The sequence below is a fragment of the Scleropages formosus genome, chromosome 15 (genome assembly GCF_900964775.1).
Source record: "Scleropages formosus chromosome 15, fSclFor1.1, whole genome shotgun sequence".
Lineage (NCBI taxonomy): Eukaryota > Metazoa > Chordata > Actinopteri > Osteoglossiformes > Osteoglossidae > Scleropages > Scleropages formosus.
The window spans coordinates 3547207-3563688 of record NC_041820.1 but is presented as its reverse complement, the minus strand read 5'-3'; the positions used below and the strand labels follow the sequence as shown (position 1 = coordinate 3563688).

The 16482-nt window shown below is 49.0% G+C and overlaps 1 protein-coding gene across 1 annotated transcript in view; it reads left to right on the top strand.

Annotated features, from left to right (window-relative positions):
- alk (ALK receptor tyrosine kinase) overlaps positions 1-13610 on the top strand; it is a 241376-nt gene extending 227766 nt beyond the window's left edge. Inside the window, exons 18-35 of the mRNA XM_029258577.1 lie at positions 157-304; positions 1136-1252; positions 1342-1483; positions 3187-3354; positions 3446-3544; positions 3864-4013; positions 5496-5609; positions 7353-7539; positions 7733-7823; positions 8277-8341; positions 8644-8773; positions 8866-8963; positions 9485-9577; positions 11256-11357; positions 11855-11989; positions 12473-12563; positions 12648-13104; positions 13198-13610. Coding sequence (XP_029114410.1) covers positions 157-304; positions 1136-1252; positions 1342-1483; positions 3187-3354; positions 3446-3544; positions 3864-4013; positions 5496-5609; positions 7353-7539; positions 7733-7823; positions 8277-8341; positions 8644-8773; positions 8866-8963; positions 9485-9577; positions 11256-11357; positions 11855-11989; positions 12473-12563; positions 12648-13104; positions 13198-13610 — 2800 coding nt within the window. The remainder of the gene's footprint in view (positions 1-156; positions 305-1135; positions 1253-1341; positions 1484-3186; positions 3355-3445; positions 3545-3863; positions 4014-5495; positions 5610-7352; positions 7540-7732; positions 7824-8276; positions 8342-8643; positions 8774-8865; positions 8964-9484; positions 9578-11255; positions 11358-11854; positions 11990-12472; positions 12564-12647; positions 13105-13197) is intronic.
- The last annotated feature ends 2872 nt before the right edge of the window (positions 13611-16482 follow it).

Below are 16482 nucleotides of genomic sequence, written 5' to 3'. Positions count from 1 at the left end.
CAAAATGTGTCACATTTTACCTTATTGGTCTATTAGGCAGACTTCCATTTCTCGAACGTCCAGTTTCTGTGCTACTTGGACCAGGTAAGTCAGGTTTCAACCTGTACTCAGACTTTTGATCACTATTGTGTGTTTGCGTGTGCTTGACCTCATCAGGATTACTGGCTACGGTGCGGCAGGCGGTCGCAGCGTGATGGCCCCCACCCGCTCGCATGGAATCTACATCAGCGGGGACTTCCACCTGCAACGCCATGAGGTCCTCTACATCCTCGTGGGACAGCAAGGAGAGGATGCCTGTCCAAACGTGAGTCTGTTTTTGTCCTCCCCCTATCAGGTTACTCATTATACTCACATTATCTTATCACGCAAACACAGATCTGTAGGTCTACGCCAACACTTCAACATGTCGACGACACTCAGTCACTAACGGAGAGGCAGAAAAAACACTTTTACGCATCGTGTAACTTCTATATATTTAGCTCCATTTCCACGGGAGGGCAAATTTGACGCTCGGCGTTATCTCGCCGGGGTAAATGAGAGCGGCAGCGTGATTCACGAGAGGGCCTACATCAAACACGCGAGGCTGGAATTTGGATCTTTCATGTCCCCTCAGCGGGATGAGTCCTGGATTGAGTGAGTGCCCCTCCCCTGCCCCGTTGCCCCCCGCAGACCAGCTGTGGCACGATGACAGGGGTGTAATTCTCTATGAAATTGCGCTCTGGCAACCCGCCGCCCTGCGGTGCCGACACGCTCCGATTCATCCACCTCCACCCCCGCCGGCTTCATGGAGCAGATTTAGCGGCTGGTTCTACCCGCGAAGTTGTCGGGCCTCAGCTGGAGTCAGACCAAAGTGTGTCCAGGATCGGACTTGGACCTCGATAGCTCTGAACTGGGTCTTCAACCGCTTGACCTCATTCTTGTCGATTTGGGTCTCGGTTTTTCTTAAGTCCTTTTCTTAATTATTCACTGCTCCTGTGACAGCAAAATCGCTGCTTAGATGCCTGTGAAGAACTGAAACATTCAGTGCTATGAATCCACACACGAATTAGATTTTTTTTTTTAATACTTTTAAAAAATCTGTCACAAATGAATTACAGCTGTGAATTAATGGGTATTTTCCTGCTTCCTTCAGCAGTCGAACAAAACCCTCAACAAGGTGTGTCTGGAGCAAACTTTGCTGATTGACAACAGAACTCAAGCTAAGTGGGCAGGAGGAGGTGGCGGAGGGGGCGGAGCCACCTACATTTTCAAGGTGGGCTTTTAAAATTGGACTATAAGATCATTTTAAAAAGTTGTCGGTGCATGTCGCTGCTGCTCATATTTATACTGTCATTGTTGTAGATGCTGAAGGGAGTGCCGGTTCCCCTGCTCATTGCGGCCGGTGGAGGAGGGCGTGGCTACAGCAGCAAATCAGAGAGGCAAGAGGAGATAATGGACAGAGACCCCAGTGTCCCCGGGCGCAATGGGCGGTCAGGAGCTGCAGGTAAGCACGTGCCATGGAGCAAAGCATTCTTATCAATTCTGGGGACAAACCCACATTTGTCCTCAGAACATGCTGGCTCCTCATTTTACGAGCAGTTGCAATAAATTTTTGAAGGTACAGCCATTTTCTTGTGTATTTTTAACTGCATTTTTTTTCCACATACCTATTAAAATTTAGGGGGGGCGCTATGGCGCAATGGGATGGACCTCGTCCTGCTCTCCGGTGGGTCTGGGGTTCAAATCCCGCTTGGGGTGCCTTGCGACGGACTGGTGTCCCATCCTGGGTGTGTCCCCTCCCCCTCCAGCCTTGCGCCCTGTGTTGCCGGGTTAGGCTCTGGCTCCCCGCGACCCCGTATGGGACAAGCAGTTCAGACGATGTGTGTGTGTGTGTGTCTGTATTAGAATTTATGTCTGAGTGAATGTGACCTGCGTTTTGCACACCGAGCCATCGAGCCAATTTTGCACACTTTTGTGGGATAAATGTCAGCACTGATTTGGAGTCTGTGGTCACAACATTTTTTTCCCAGTCATTTTAATTTTTTTATGTTGTTCAAAGCTAATAACTTTAAAATTTGTTCTACAGTCTATACAGTGCTGCTTGAAAGTATGCAAAGTCTCCTTGTGTTCTTTAATTTTACCACGAAATGGGTATTTAATGACAAGCAGTGTTTCTTGTGTGACATAATAGGTGTGTAATGACCAATTCCATATGTTGCTTTAGAGAAAATTTTACGCGTAGTAGAAACACACGAGTGCAGGTGTAAAAATAAGTGAAACCCAAGTTGCATTGGATACACCAAGTAGGTAAGTAGAATCAGGGGTGTAAATCATAATCATTTATTCATTGTGTAAGTTTAAGATTTAACATTTGGATTTTATATATATATTTTTTTAGAAAACAGACCACCCCTAGAGGATTTACGTACTTTCAGGCAGCACTTTATTATTCATTATAGTCATATGAAAGATATTTATAGAACATATGTCTTATAGTTATCGGTTGTGACGTGACTTTGAATTATGAACCAATCAAGTTGCAGACATACTTCCAGTCCCAGTCGTGTTCGTAAGGTGAGGACCCTGTGCTCCCCGTGTATTCTGCCTATTTTACACTACCTGTCACATTCCGTGTCCAAAGTTTCATTAACCCCCTTCCTAGGCAGGGTGACGATCTGTAACCAGCCCTCATATTCGCCCCAGGGTCAGTAAACTTTGAAATTAAAACTGATGGATTTTGACACGTTCGTACGAGCCCAGCTGTGCCTCGGACCCAGGTGGAGTGCGTAAAAAGCTCAGGTGCCGTCACTCCCTCAGATCCGAGGCTGTCGGAGATCCGTGGTGTGTGCCGTCTCAGCGGGACTGCGCCTGAGCGGCTCACATCTCGCACTCCTGTCTCCTTTAATCCACGAGCTTTACCTTCCTCCCGTGTGTTCGCTCCACCTGCCGAACAAGCAGACACGGTGTTCGCCCGATATTCCCGTGTTTAATCTTTCACCTCCCATCAGCCCCGCTGTGAGAGCGATACGGCAAAACGCCCTTCGGCGTGGCCCTCCCGCTCACTTCCTGACAGTGCCGCACGGGAGGGGGTGTTGGTGTGCGGTGGGTGTGGCCTATTAGAGCCAGCTCTGATGCCGGCTCTCTGTGGCGCCGCAGGGAGAAGCTGTGTGCGAATAATCTGCTTCCCACCCTGTGCGCCCCCTACAGGTGGAGGTGGGGGATGGAACGACAGCGCACCCGTGGCCCAGGGAGGCAGGCCGCTCATCCTGGGGGGGCAGGGGGGTGCGGCCTGTGCGTTCGGCTGGCACACGAGAGGGGGTTTCGGCGGCGGGGGCGGAGCCTGTTCCTCCGGCGGTGGAGGAGGCGGGTACCGCGGTAGGTCAAAGGTCAACAGAGACAACTCAATCATGACCGCCGGGCTTCTTACCCAGGATTCCTCACGCTTGTGTGTGTGTGTGTGTGTCAGGCGGAAGCACATCGCAGGAGAACAACCCGAAGCAGGATGGCAAGGACGGCTCCTCCTTCATCAGTCCAGAGGGTGTCATCTTCATCGAACCTCTGAAAGGTAGCATGCGTAATGAGGCGGTGGTGGGGGGGTGGCTGCAGAAACGAAGCCGCCGGCCCCGTGTCCCAGATGTGGCTCAGATTAAAAAAAATGCCACTTCTGACTCAGCGGTGGGCGCCGAGCTGTTGTGCATGTTGAAATGATGTCATTATAGCATTATAACTGGTCAGTCATGAGTGTGTGTGTGTGTGGGTGTGTGTGTGTGTGTGTGTGTGTGTGTGTGTGTGTGTGTGTGTGTGTGTGTGTGGGCGCAAAATGGCTTGGAGAGGAGTTCCTGACCCCTCCCCTTACCACCCCACCCCACCCCACCCCCCTGCAGTGATTGAGACCCACGGGGAGGTGGAGATCTTGCCCGTGCTCAACTGCAGCCACTGTGAGTCGGGCGACTGCCATAAGAGCGACGGCAAGATCGTGTGTTACTGCGAAGAGGATCTCGCCCCTGACGGGGTGTCCTGCATCAACAAAACAGGTAGCTGTCCAGCGACGGGGGAGCTGCGCTCTGGCTGTGGAAAGATCCAGAAAAACTCAGCTGACTGCACGTTAACCTAAGAAAACAGAACATAAAGAGAAAAAACTTGCTACTGTACTTGACATATAATTTATAATATGAATTATTGTAATTATACTATGTGTTATTATTAAGTTTTCTGTAGGCAACACCTTTATCACACATGATTGACAGGTTTGTACTCTAAGCTACTTACACTTATTTAACCATTTCTATAGCTGCGTAATTTTAACTGCATCAGTCAAAGGTAACTTGCTCAAGTGTATGACAGCAAAAGTTGGGATTCGAACCTGGGTCCTTCCAGTGGAAGGTGATGGCTCTAGCGACGATGCCACCTGCTGCCCCTTTTAGAGTGAGAGTGGATATGCAGTCAGTTAATCATAGTTATTTATTATTTTATGTGACATTTTCCTCCAAATTGACTTACTGTTAGGTTTGTACACTAAGCTACTTACTCTGATTTACCCAGTTATACAGCTGGGTAATTTTTACTGAATCAATTCAGGGTAAGTACCTTCATTAAGGGTACTAAAGCAATCATGTGGATTCAAACTCTGCTCCTTCCATTGAACCTTGATGGCTTTAACCACTTCGCCCCCTAGAGTTAAAACAAAGAAAACAGGTGAAGGTTCAAGTTTCACGGAACAAGAGCAACTCACACTGTATTTGGTTTCTATTAATAACTATTTAAAATGTTTTATGTATATATATATATATATATATATATATATATATATATATATATATTTCTCAGTGAATTTAAACCTTCCCTGTTCAGCATATTCATGCTGTTTTGCGTCCGTCTGGATCTGCAAAATTTCTAGTCCGTTTTGAACGATGTGCTAAATTTAAATTACACCATTGTTGGAAAAAAAATTAATTAAGGAGTCTTAATTAAGGTACAGCATGTTCAGTCAGTTTTTGGTTGTTAATCGATGAACAACTCAATTTATATTTATGTCCGGCAATTAGTCCTGCAGCGGGGGACATATAACAGATGTAGAGAGGCGTTCGTCCAGGCCTTTACCGTGAGCCATGTTGACGCCGTGTCCTCGAGTTTTACTGGGCTGTGTTAGTCTTCCCCCGAGCGACGTGGCCGTGGCTCTTGCTGGGGACCTCTTTCTTGTGAGGGTGCGTGATTGTGGCCATCGTGAGGATCCTCGGATCGGCGCGCAAGACGAACCTCGAGTGTAAAGATGGTGCGATAACGGCCATGGAGATCATTGTGGAGTCGATGGAGAGCTCTAACTAACTCTGCGGACCGGGGAGGGAATGTCGTTTAGGAAGGACACCTCTTTGTTTCTGGGGTTCATGTTAGATCAGTCTGCATGCCTGTCTACCTCTGTCGCTCTCTCTCGCTCTCTCACTCACACACACACACACACACACACACACAGGGTATTCTGGATGAAACACTGCTCTCCTAATGCCCTGCCCCTGCAGATGCCGCGATTGTGCCGCCCCAGCTGCACCTCTCCCAGCTGGCTCTGGGCCTGTCCGTGGGGACGTCCGCCCTCATCGCTGCCCTGCTGCTGGCCGTGTCCGGAGTCATGATCAGTGAGTAACGAGCCCCCCCCATCACACACACACACACACACACACACACACACACACACACCAGTCCACATTGATGCTCTCAACGCCCATAGACAAAAATGTCTCGCTTATATATACAAAGACCTACATTTGCTTCTCAGCCTATAATATTTTTCTGTTCTTACCACTTTGCTCTAAGTCGCAAATTTCCTCATACTGGAAATATACTATTTTTTTTTACAAATTATAATTTTAAGCCACACCGTATTGTAAGTACGTGAAGCCTTTGCGTCCCTTAGTTTTACCACAAAATGGTTATCGAATGAGAATCAGTGTTTCTCATGTGACCTAATGTGTGTAAAGACCAATTCCACATGTTGTTTAGAGGAAACCGTGTGTGTAGTAGAAACACACAAGTAGTGCAGGTCTAAAAATAAGTGAAGCACAAGTTATATTGGTTTAATTTAAGTAGGTAAGTAGAATCAAGGGTGTAAAATATAGTCATTTATTTATTGTATGAGTTTAAGATTTAGAATTTAGAGTTTAATTCAGTATTTTGTACAAGAATGATGACCATCCCTGTAAGGTTCACATACTGTTAAGCTGTAAACTGCATAAACACTTAACATGCATGAATGCTAAATTGGATTGTAGGGCTTTTATATTTTTTCAGTATTTTCACTCATTATTCATAATAATGGGTTAAAACTAATATAGGTAGAATAATAATAATACGATACAGTATACAGGGAGCGCAGTGGGTTGGACCGGGTCCTGCTCTCCGGTGGCTCTGGGGTTCGAGTCCCGCTTGGAGTGCCTTGCGACAGACTGGCGTCCTGTCCTAGGTGTGTCCCCTCCCCCTCGAGCCTTACGTCCTTTTTGTCCGGTTAGGCTCCGGCTCCCCACGACCCCGAATGGGACAAGCGGTTCAGAGAATGTGTGTGTGTGTGTGTGTGTGTGTGTGTGTGTGTGTGTGTGTGTGTAGTACAGTATATTTTCAAGGTGCACTATTTTCATATTCATTTCCTGATATATTGACTTTTACAGTTTGTTCAATGGCTTTCTGGCCTGTAACTTGATGCTTATCACAAACAAAAAGTTTTATAAACGAAATGCAGCCGCTGATCCACACCAAACCCCGACTGAGACCCAAACTGTCACGTCTCCCGTGTTACCGTACAACAGACAAGCGCTTGACATTAGACATCACGGCCAAATGTTGGGGCTCAAAAATAATACGCAGTTGTAATGAGGTTAACAGCAAGTGCGGGTCCGTGTGAATCGAGGACCACTTCTATGAATCTCTATGCAAAGACACCCTATCATGTACTCTGTACACACTCTAGCCTGTACACACACTCTCGAGACTCAGAGCCGAACGCGGCGAACTCCCTCTCGATACGTCTCTCTTCCAACTCGCCCGTGTTCTGCCGACGAAGTTGACAGTAGGCTGGCAAGCCCTTATCACGCGCACGCACACGGCCGCTTCACCCTCACCCACGCACCTGTCCGGGGTGTGATTTACAGCGGGGGGAGTGCGCCAGCGCCGCACTGATGGATGAAACGCACCGAAGATGGATTGCCAGTTAACCGCCGTTCGACAGCGCTCATACATTAACACTTTATAAATAAATAAGTCAATATTTAAACTGCTGTGTTTACAGCCGAGGTCAAGGCATCTCAGCAGGCTGCCGAGCCGTCTCTTAATCTGATTATGCTCCCGTGTGTGTGCGCACGTGTGTGTGTGTGTGTGTTGGGGGACAGTGTACAGACGCAAGCACACCGAGCTCCAGTCCATCCAGCTGGAGCTGCAGAGCCCCGACTGCAAGCTGAGCAAACTGAGGGCCTCCACCATCATGACCGACTACAACCCCAACTACTGCTTTGCTGGCAAGACCGCGTCCGTCAGTGACCTCAAGGAGGTCCCCCGGCGGAACATCTCCCTCATCAGGTTGGTGCCCCCGTTCCCTTTGCATACAGTCACGTGTGTACCGACGTCTTGCGCTTACCTGCGCCATATTGTCATGGTTTCCATCTGCTGCCAGTGTTGAAGCAGTAATTCTCGTTGACCTTTTGCAGTCATTGAGGTTCTCAGTGCGGACACAGAGACGTTACGTGCAGTATGTCCTTGCGTATGCCCGCAGGGGTTTGGGTCATGGTGCATTCGGAGAGGTGTACGAAGGCTTGGCTGTGGGAATACCTGGGGAACCAAGCCCCATGCAGGTGGCAGTTAAGGTAAGGTCTCCCCAGGTAAAAGTTGACAGCAGATGGTCAATGACAAGTTTGAACATAGCGGTTCTGGAAATATTAAACTTAGTTGGGTTTTAAACTTCTTGGTTAAAGCCTAGTTGAGTTTGATGGTTCTTGTTTAAAGCCCAATTGAGTTCAATGGCTCTGGGTTAAAGTCCATAAAGTTTGATGATTCTTCATTAAAACCCAGTTGAGTTTAATGGTTTTTGGTTAAAGCCCAATCAAGTTTAATGGTTCTTAATGAAAGCCCAATTGAGTGTAATGGTTCTTAGTTAAAACCCAACTGAGTTTGATGGTTCTTCTTAATTCCTGGTTTTAAATTGTGGCTCTGTCCAAGCATCATCACTGCTATATGACTATGTGCTGGTGATAGGTACTTTTGACTGTCATTCTGATTGTTTTTACAATAAGAGTGTCTTTCAATCTTCATCTCTTCAGACTCTTCCAGAAGTCTGCTCTGAGCAGGATGAGCTGGACTTCCTCATGGAGGCTCTGATTATCAGGTGAGATATACATTTGGTTGCAGGTCCACCTGGCACTCTCAGATCCAAGAACTACTCCAGATGCAGCCTACGGGGCCATAAACAGCTTAAAAAACATGACAATAATGGATTTAGTTGAAATAGTTTGTTTACCTGGGTGGTTCAGTGCACCCCTCAGGACTCAATTGAGTACCGTGCCGTAGATATTGTCCTGTTATCGTCTTAAATGGATATGGTGTTCGATAACAAACTCGATGAATTTCAGCACCTAATTTTAAGGGGACGCCAGTCAAACAGCTCTCTGTGTTGTTAATTTTCCACAGCAAGTTCAACCACCAAAACATCGTCCGTTGCATCGGCGTGAGCCTACAGGCGCTGCCCCGCTTCATCCTGCTGGAGCTCATGGCTGGTGGGGACCTGAAAACCTTCTTGCGAGAGAACCGACCCCGAGTGGTGAGCCCACGATGCGGGCAGAAGTCTCACCTGTGGCCCGACTTTGAATGGCGAAGGGCCTGACCTTTTGACCTCTCCGTCTATCCGTGTAGGACCAGCCCTCCAGTCTCTCCATGGTGGACCTGCTGAACGTGGCCCGGGACATTGCACGGGGCTGCCAGTACCTCGAGGAGAATCAGTTCATCCACAGGTCTGCCCCAACAGATCGCTCTTCTGTGTTACAATGGTAGCAAACAGCAGCCAGGAGCCGTTAGCAGGTTGGCAGCTTCCAGAGAAGCTGCATAAAGCTTCACGTTTGGTCCTCTGTAGGGATTCGGAGCAACGCTGGCTCCTAGAACACTTCCCCCGAACCTGCAGCCAAAGTTTCCCATCCCAAACCTCTGCTCCTGCGGGCCGTCAAGACAAATGAGGTCAATTAAAGCTCATTTCAAGAACAGATGCAATAAAATCATCAATCCACCTAATGATTCTGGGAAGGGGGACGAGTCTTTTAACTCTCCGTCCAATCTTTGTAAAATTGCCGCTTGTGTCCTTGGGCACTCGTAGTTCTAATGGCTGCCCTCCGACACACCGTCTTCTGCAGTGCCAGTCGACTCCTGGAGCCGCTCGTAGAGCCGAGCTGCTTTCAGCTCATAGCAACAAACTGCTGCAGGTCACGACTCCACCCAAACGCCACAAAGTTCGGCCCTGATGAGGTCCGTTTTCCTGCAGGGACATAGCTGCCCGGAACTGCCTGTTGACCTGCAAAGGACCTGGGAGGGTGGCCAAGATCGGAGACTTCGGGATGGCCAGAGACATATACAGGTATGGTGCGGCACGGGGACCAAGAGGCGAAGGCCTCACTTTTGGAGCCTAGATATCCTACCTTTGAAAACTCGACATTCCGAAACCTCGAGATAAACCTGGAAACCTTCGGGCTCGACGCAGCGGCTGAAACTTGAAACAAATCCCGAAACAACATCCGGCGGTTATAAAATATGCATCTGTGCTGCGAGTGAGTCATTTTGGGAATTCGGGGGTGAAAAGGATGCGGTTCAAGATGGAAGGGCAAAAGTGTAGCGGTGGAGTTGCACAGCTCCTCGGGGGCTGTGTCTTATGAGCACGCTCTAATTGCCGATGCAGATTTCCGGCCTCCTGCCGAGAGTCTTCAAACGGCAACCGCGGATGAGTGGAAGAGCGAGCAGGCGGAGCAGGATTAGTCCGACTCCCTCCCAAGGCGGGACACTCTGACCTCGCACCTGCTGTCAGGTGTGTCGCGAAGGCGTCTCCGATTTTGTCACAGGAGCCAAAAATAGTCGCGCATCCGCGAGACACCGTCTCCTTGCCAAGCGTCGCCTTCCAAAGGAGAATCATCCCGGATTACAGTTTCCCAAGCTTTACCGCCAACGTGCATGTTTACCGAAACAGTCCTCGGGGGTTGCGGTGACGCGTGGGGTCAAATCTTCAGCGTTTGAAACGCCAACTTTGTTAGGTCACAGGTTGAACAGGTCGAATGTCTCCGCCTCCTACCTGCTATTCCCACCCACCCTGTCTCGTTGGTGCCAGCCTGCTCTCTGTACCACGTTTACGGTGAACAGATTACCTTAAATCGCCCCCCAACCCCCTGAAGCAACCCAGCATTCTTCTCGAAGATGTCAACCATGATACGAGATGCAGAAGGCCAGTGCAGTGGCTCGTTTTCCAGCAGCGCGAGAGCATAGTTTGCGCTCATTCGCTTATCTCTTTACGACCAGGCTTTCTGACTGCGGGGACCCCACCTCCGCTGCCGCGTCGTCGCCATTGTGCCGTTCCTCCGGAGAGCGCGGGTTCGATAGTGTGGCTTGTGATAACGAACATCGTCCCCGTTATCCTTGCGAGATTCTTACTGGTGCTGGCAAAAGCAGATGTCATTCGGATGTCAGTGTAACACACCGCTGCTGGCTTACAGGGCTCCCACTGAAATTTCTGTGCTCCTTAAATAAGAAATCTCAGTGGAAATCTTTTAATGTAGTCGTATCTGGCGGTGTGTGTTTTCGTGGAGCTGATCGGAACAGGATTCTCGTTTTAAAAAATAAAAAAAAAAAACGTGATGAAGCATCGGTCAGGACCTAATCTGAAAAAGACACCGCTTCCGATAACCCTAAAGAATAAAATCAGAGTCCAGAACAAGCAGCAGGTGATGCTGAGCAGAAAAACAAGGTGAAGCCATATTACGTAAAATGTTAAATGTTAAAAGTCGGAGTTGTGGATGCCTCAAGATAGTAATACAACAGAAGAGAAAGAAAAAATGGTGTTAAAAATGTAACCTGGCTTCTAATTGAGAAGTGTGCCACAGAGTTGCCATGGCAACAGTTTTGAAGCTATGAGGGCACATGATATTATTATTCTGTGCGGTAAACCATCGTGTCCCCTTCAACCGTGCTGTCCTCATGTGGAAGCGTATGGTACTGTTGCGTAAATTTCAGGAACTTTGACTGACGTGTGTGCGTGTGTGTGACTGCAGGGCAAGCTACTACAGGAAAGGAGGTCGAGCTATGCTGCCAGTCAAGTGGATGCCCCCAGAAGCCTTCATGGAGGGTATCTTCACCTCCAAGACTGATACCTGGTGAGTGAAGGTGCATTCCTCAAGGTCCAAGACTCCCAGGTGCTCCAAAGTATTTAAGACCCCTAATAGCTCAGAGGTATTAAAGTCATAATTCAGACCTAAATCACCTAAAGGTGTCCCCAAGTCATTTGAAGGTTTACAAGTCCCTAGTTGCTCAGAAGTATACAAGACCCCTAACTGCCTTAAGGTATAGAGGATTTTAGTCACTCAAACATGAAGATCATATCTTCTGTTCATTCAAAGGTATTCAAGACCCCTAAGTGTTGTAAGTTATGTAAGACCCCAATCACTTGAACGTATAGATTCCTAGTGACTCCGCCAACCCCGGTTCGATGTTGGATGTTCTTTGATTAGGCAGGGTGGTTGTGTGTGAGCTCTTGACCCGTCCATCTGGGACCGGTGGTCACAGAGGTGACGTTTTTGGTGTCTGGGAAGGGGCAAGGAGAGCAGGATGCCTCTCGTACCCCCACCCGTATCACTCTATCCCTCTCTCTCAGGTCCTTCGGAGTGTTGCTTTGGGAGATCTTCTCTCTGGGCTACATGCCTTACCCCAGCCGCAGCAACCAGGAGGTGTTGGAGTTCGTCACCAGCGGAGGCAGGATGGATCCTCCCAAGAACTGCCCAGGGCCGGTGTGAGTGCATCTTCACGAATGAGCAGCCACTCTTCTTACCATAGTATCACTGTTCTTAACACAGTATCTTTGTTCTTACCATAGTATCTCTGCTCTTACCACAGGGTTTTTGCCGCAGTAATTTGCAGTCACTATACGTTTCATTGCCCTGAAAAAATGTAAAAAGTTGTCGGGTCATGTAGTAGAATAAAAATTTGCCCACTTTGCCTCTTAAATACGTCGCTGTAAATATCCACAGAATAAAGAAGCCCCAGACCCAAATATTTGGACTAGATATTTGTTCAGCCATTTAAAGCCATTGAAGCTGATATAAAAAAAGTGGAAGAAACAAAAATCCCAAAAGAAGATGAAATGAAACAATGAGGACGAAACAATGTGCGCGAGAGGTGCAAACACACGCTTCCTTCTTCCTGCGCCTTCTCTGAAGACGAACATGGTTGTGTGTGTGTGTGTGTGTGTGTGTGTGTGTGTGTCCTCCTATAGGTATAGAATAATGACACAGAGCTGGCAGCATCAACCGGAAGACAGACCCAACTTCTCAACCATACTGGAGCGGATTGACTACTGCTTACAGGTACACACACACACATGCACACACATACGCAAACACACTCTATGCAGGTCCCTCTCAGTAACCATCACCATTCCTCCTACCCAGGATCCCGACGTGGTGACGACGCCCCTTCCAGTGGAGTATGGTCCGGTGCAGGAAGAGGAGGAGCGGGTGCCCATGAGACCGGAGGACCCGGCCGCCACGTCGCTCCTGTGTGTTCCGGGCCGGGAGGACGGCCCCTCGACGGTAGAGGGCGCCAGAGAGCAACCCGTCCAGGCCTCTCAGCCGCCCGCTGGGCTCCCTCCCGAGGCTGTGCCTGCCGCGGCCGCACCGCCGCCTTCGCAGCTCCACCTCCAGGCCACGCAGCAGCCGACCCCTGCCGCTGCCCCGACCCCCACCCCCACCCCCACCCCCACTTCCGCTCAGCCCGGAGCAGAGGGGGGGCACGTCAACCTGGGATTCACACAGGGCCAGCCCCTGGAAAAAGAGGGCCGCAACGGGAAGCCCACCAACCTGCTGAACCCCACTTACGGCTCCTGGTTCCTCCAGCAGCAGCAGAGGCGTCAACAGCATCAGCAGCAGCAGCAGCGACAGGTCGGGCCCCGGGTTCAAGGCGAAGGGCAAGAGCACAGCCTCCGGACTGTCGGGGAGGCAGCCAGCCTGCAGCTCCAGCACAAGCAGATGCTCCACCAGCAGCAGCAACAGCAGCAGGCGCTGTGCCGCCCCCTGCTGCCCCCTCCCCCCCCGCCTGGGGCGCCGACCGCCCCGCTCCTCCTCGATTCGGCCGCCCTTCCTTCCATCCCCCTGTTCAGACTGCGCCGTTTCCCCTGCGGGACCATTGGCTACGGGTACCAGGAGCAGGGCCTGCCCCGGGAGTCGCACGCGGCCCAGCCGCCCCCACCGCCCCCGCCCCCTCCCCCACCGCCGCCCGCGCCCCAAAGGCCCGTTTCGCTTGCCCGTGCGGGCATCCCCGAGGACAGTCGCCCGCTGCTCGTCACCATGGGAACGGCCACGTTGCAGGACCCGAGGCTGCCGAAACTCGAGGGGCACAACGCCACTGTGCTTTAACCGTCCCCACGTATCCGTGCTCAAGCCAACACTGTGCCCCACCTTTCTCCGACACTCCTCCCATAATGCCCCTCTTGTGCCCATGTTTATTTTGCCTAACAAGGAGCTCAGCTTCCTGTTTGAAAAAGGAACAAAAAGCAGTTGGGGTCCATAAAACGGACGCCGAAGTGCACCTAACACACACGCACACACACACACACACGTGCAAAAAGGCCACTTGGACAGCTGTCCCACTCCTTCTGTTTGTCGTCTAAACCAGTCATGAACCTTCACACCTCCTCGAATCCAGATTTCAAGTTTATATATGTGTGCGTGTGTATATATGCACGCGCACACACACACACACACACACACACACACACACACACACAAGGATTATCAGCGGACGGACAAAGGGATTCCGGCTACATTTTCAAAATGTGTTTGTTGATGTTTGCTTGCCTGCCTCTTTATTTATTCATTTCTTAATTTATTATTTGGTAGCTCTGTAAATTATTTATGGAAGTGCTTTAAACCGCAGCTCCAACCCCGGTTATTAATTATTTTGTTCGCTCGTGGACTGCTGGCTTTTTAACCGCTGGAGTTTCAATTCCAAACGGACGTTTCCTTGAGAAGCGCATCTCGGGTGACGGACACGCCATAGGTCAGCCAACGCCGGTGTAACGCCATTCGCCATTCGGATCGACACCATTCAGTGCCAATCTTCAGCGGGACACCATTCACCATTCGATGTCTTTTGCCAGTGGAATGGTCCCGGGGCCTTGGGAACCGGGCTGAGACCGACCGCTCTAAGCTTCGGTCCTGTGCAGGTAAAGATGAGGAACGGGGACGCTTACCGACGATGGGAGCGTAGGACTATGTAAGAATTTTGAATCCAAACTGTTTTTTTTTTTTTTTTTTTTGTTTTAAATAAATATTTTTATTTTTAATGTCGTTTAATGTTTTAATGTTGCTGGGGGAGGGATCATTCCCGTGACTGAATTAAATTTGAAATGCGTAATTTTATCTACAAAAATGTGCACTGTGGTCCGAGGTAAGAGGTGCTCCGAGGAGCGAAACCAGTGACTTTCTTCGAATTAACGTGCTAAAGCCGCCACGACGACTTCGTGCTCTTTCATCACCGATGGCGTTTATTATACAAAGAACGGACTGCGCCGGGGGTCTCGCGCCTTGCGTCTCCAGGGGGCGGGGCCATCCACTCTTTAGGCCCAGTTTTTTTCCCTATTTTTACAATACGTTGACTGAAATTTTCACTTGGCTCTCTTGCGCCCCCCGCTGGACTCCACAACCTACGCGGGAACCGGCGGAGCTGGAGTTTATCGACGAAGAAAGAGTTCCATTAAGGATTATGGGGCATCACCGAGTGGATTTACAGGCGTGATAAACGATAAACGCGTCATGATGTGCGGGTGCGAGCGACGCACATGGAGCCGAGTGGCATCTCAATTTCAAGGTGGCTTGAAATTGGAAATTCGGTTTGTTGGTTTTTAACCCCTACCCGGTCTGTCTCATCTGGTCACATTTTGGATTTTATGACGATAAAAAAACTACTCACACAGTTTAATTTAACATGCAGCGACTTGCTCCTTGTAAAAAAAAAAAAAAAAAAAAGAAAGAAATGTAACTGCACTTGTAAAAATGTTGTAATTACAAACTACTGTATTATGATGCTGGTAAACCCTGTAAGCTGACCTTGGATAAAACATCTGCCAAATGAATAAATTCTCACCTATAATTGATGTGGCAGCTTGATTAAAGTGCTCTGAAATGCTTCTCTCTTCTACCCTGCCTGAACTTCGTGTTTACCGTGTTTTACCGTTCCAGCCGTCAAACGCGAGGCTGATTTTCTTATGCTACAAATTGCATCATTTGTTCTCCATGTCCCAACAAGGTCAACATAGACTTGATACAGAAACCTCTTCACTGTGGGCAGCAGGGGGCAGAGTGGTTTGAGCCATCATCTCCTTACTATTGTACACTTGATGGTGGTACTTACCTAGAACTGGTACAGTAAAAACTACCCTGCTCTGTAAATAAGTAGCTTAGTGTAGAAACCTAAAAAGTCACTTTCTGGATAAAAGCCTCAGATAAATAATGGTTAATAATGATTAATTTGTGGATACTGGTAGCAGGGGGGTGCAGTGGGTTAGACCGCAGTCCTACTCTCCGGTGGGTCTGAGGTTCGAGTCCCGCTTGGGGTGCCTTGCGACGGACTGGCGTCCCGTCCTGGGTGTGTCCCCTCCCTCTCCGGCCTTACGCCCTGAGTTGCCGGGTAGGCTCCGGTTCCCCGTGACCCCGTGTGGGACAAGCGGGTCAGAAAGTGTGTGTGTGTGTGGATACTGGTATGGAATGCCTGAGGGAATGCTTGCGTGATTGATTGGAATAATTTTTATGTGACATTTTCATATTTTTCATATTCTTTTCTTCAGTCCATCATAGGTCCAAGTCTGTTAAAAGTGAACAGATTTTTTAAAAAAGACAGTTTAAACACTCTTAAAACCCAGAAAAAAATGATGGCAAAAGAGGGAAGGAAATTAGAATATAAATAAATCTTTAATCATCTCTTATAATACAAATTGGAACACAGCACACTGCTGAAACACAGCACCACTCAAAGAAGCGGGAATGATCACACACACACACACACACACACACACACACACACACACACACACACAGAGCAAGGTTTGCAGACATGTGCAAGAAGCAAAATTGTGGCAGCCGCACCGGTTTTGCGATCAGATACAGGAAAGACAGCTGGGGATCACCAGAATTTTAGTAAAATAAGGCCTCTTTTATTATTTTTATTCATTATTATTATTCTTTTATATACTATTCAGCCACAGTTCACGCTTTTTCTAGAGAGACTTGC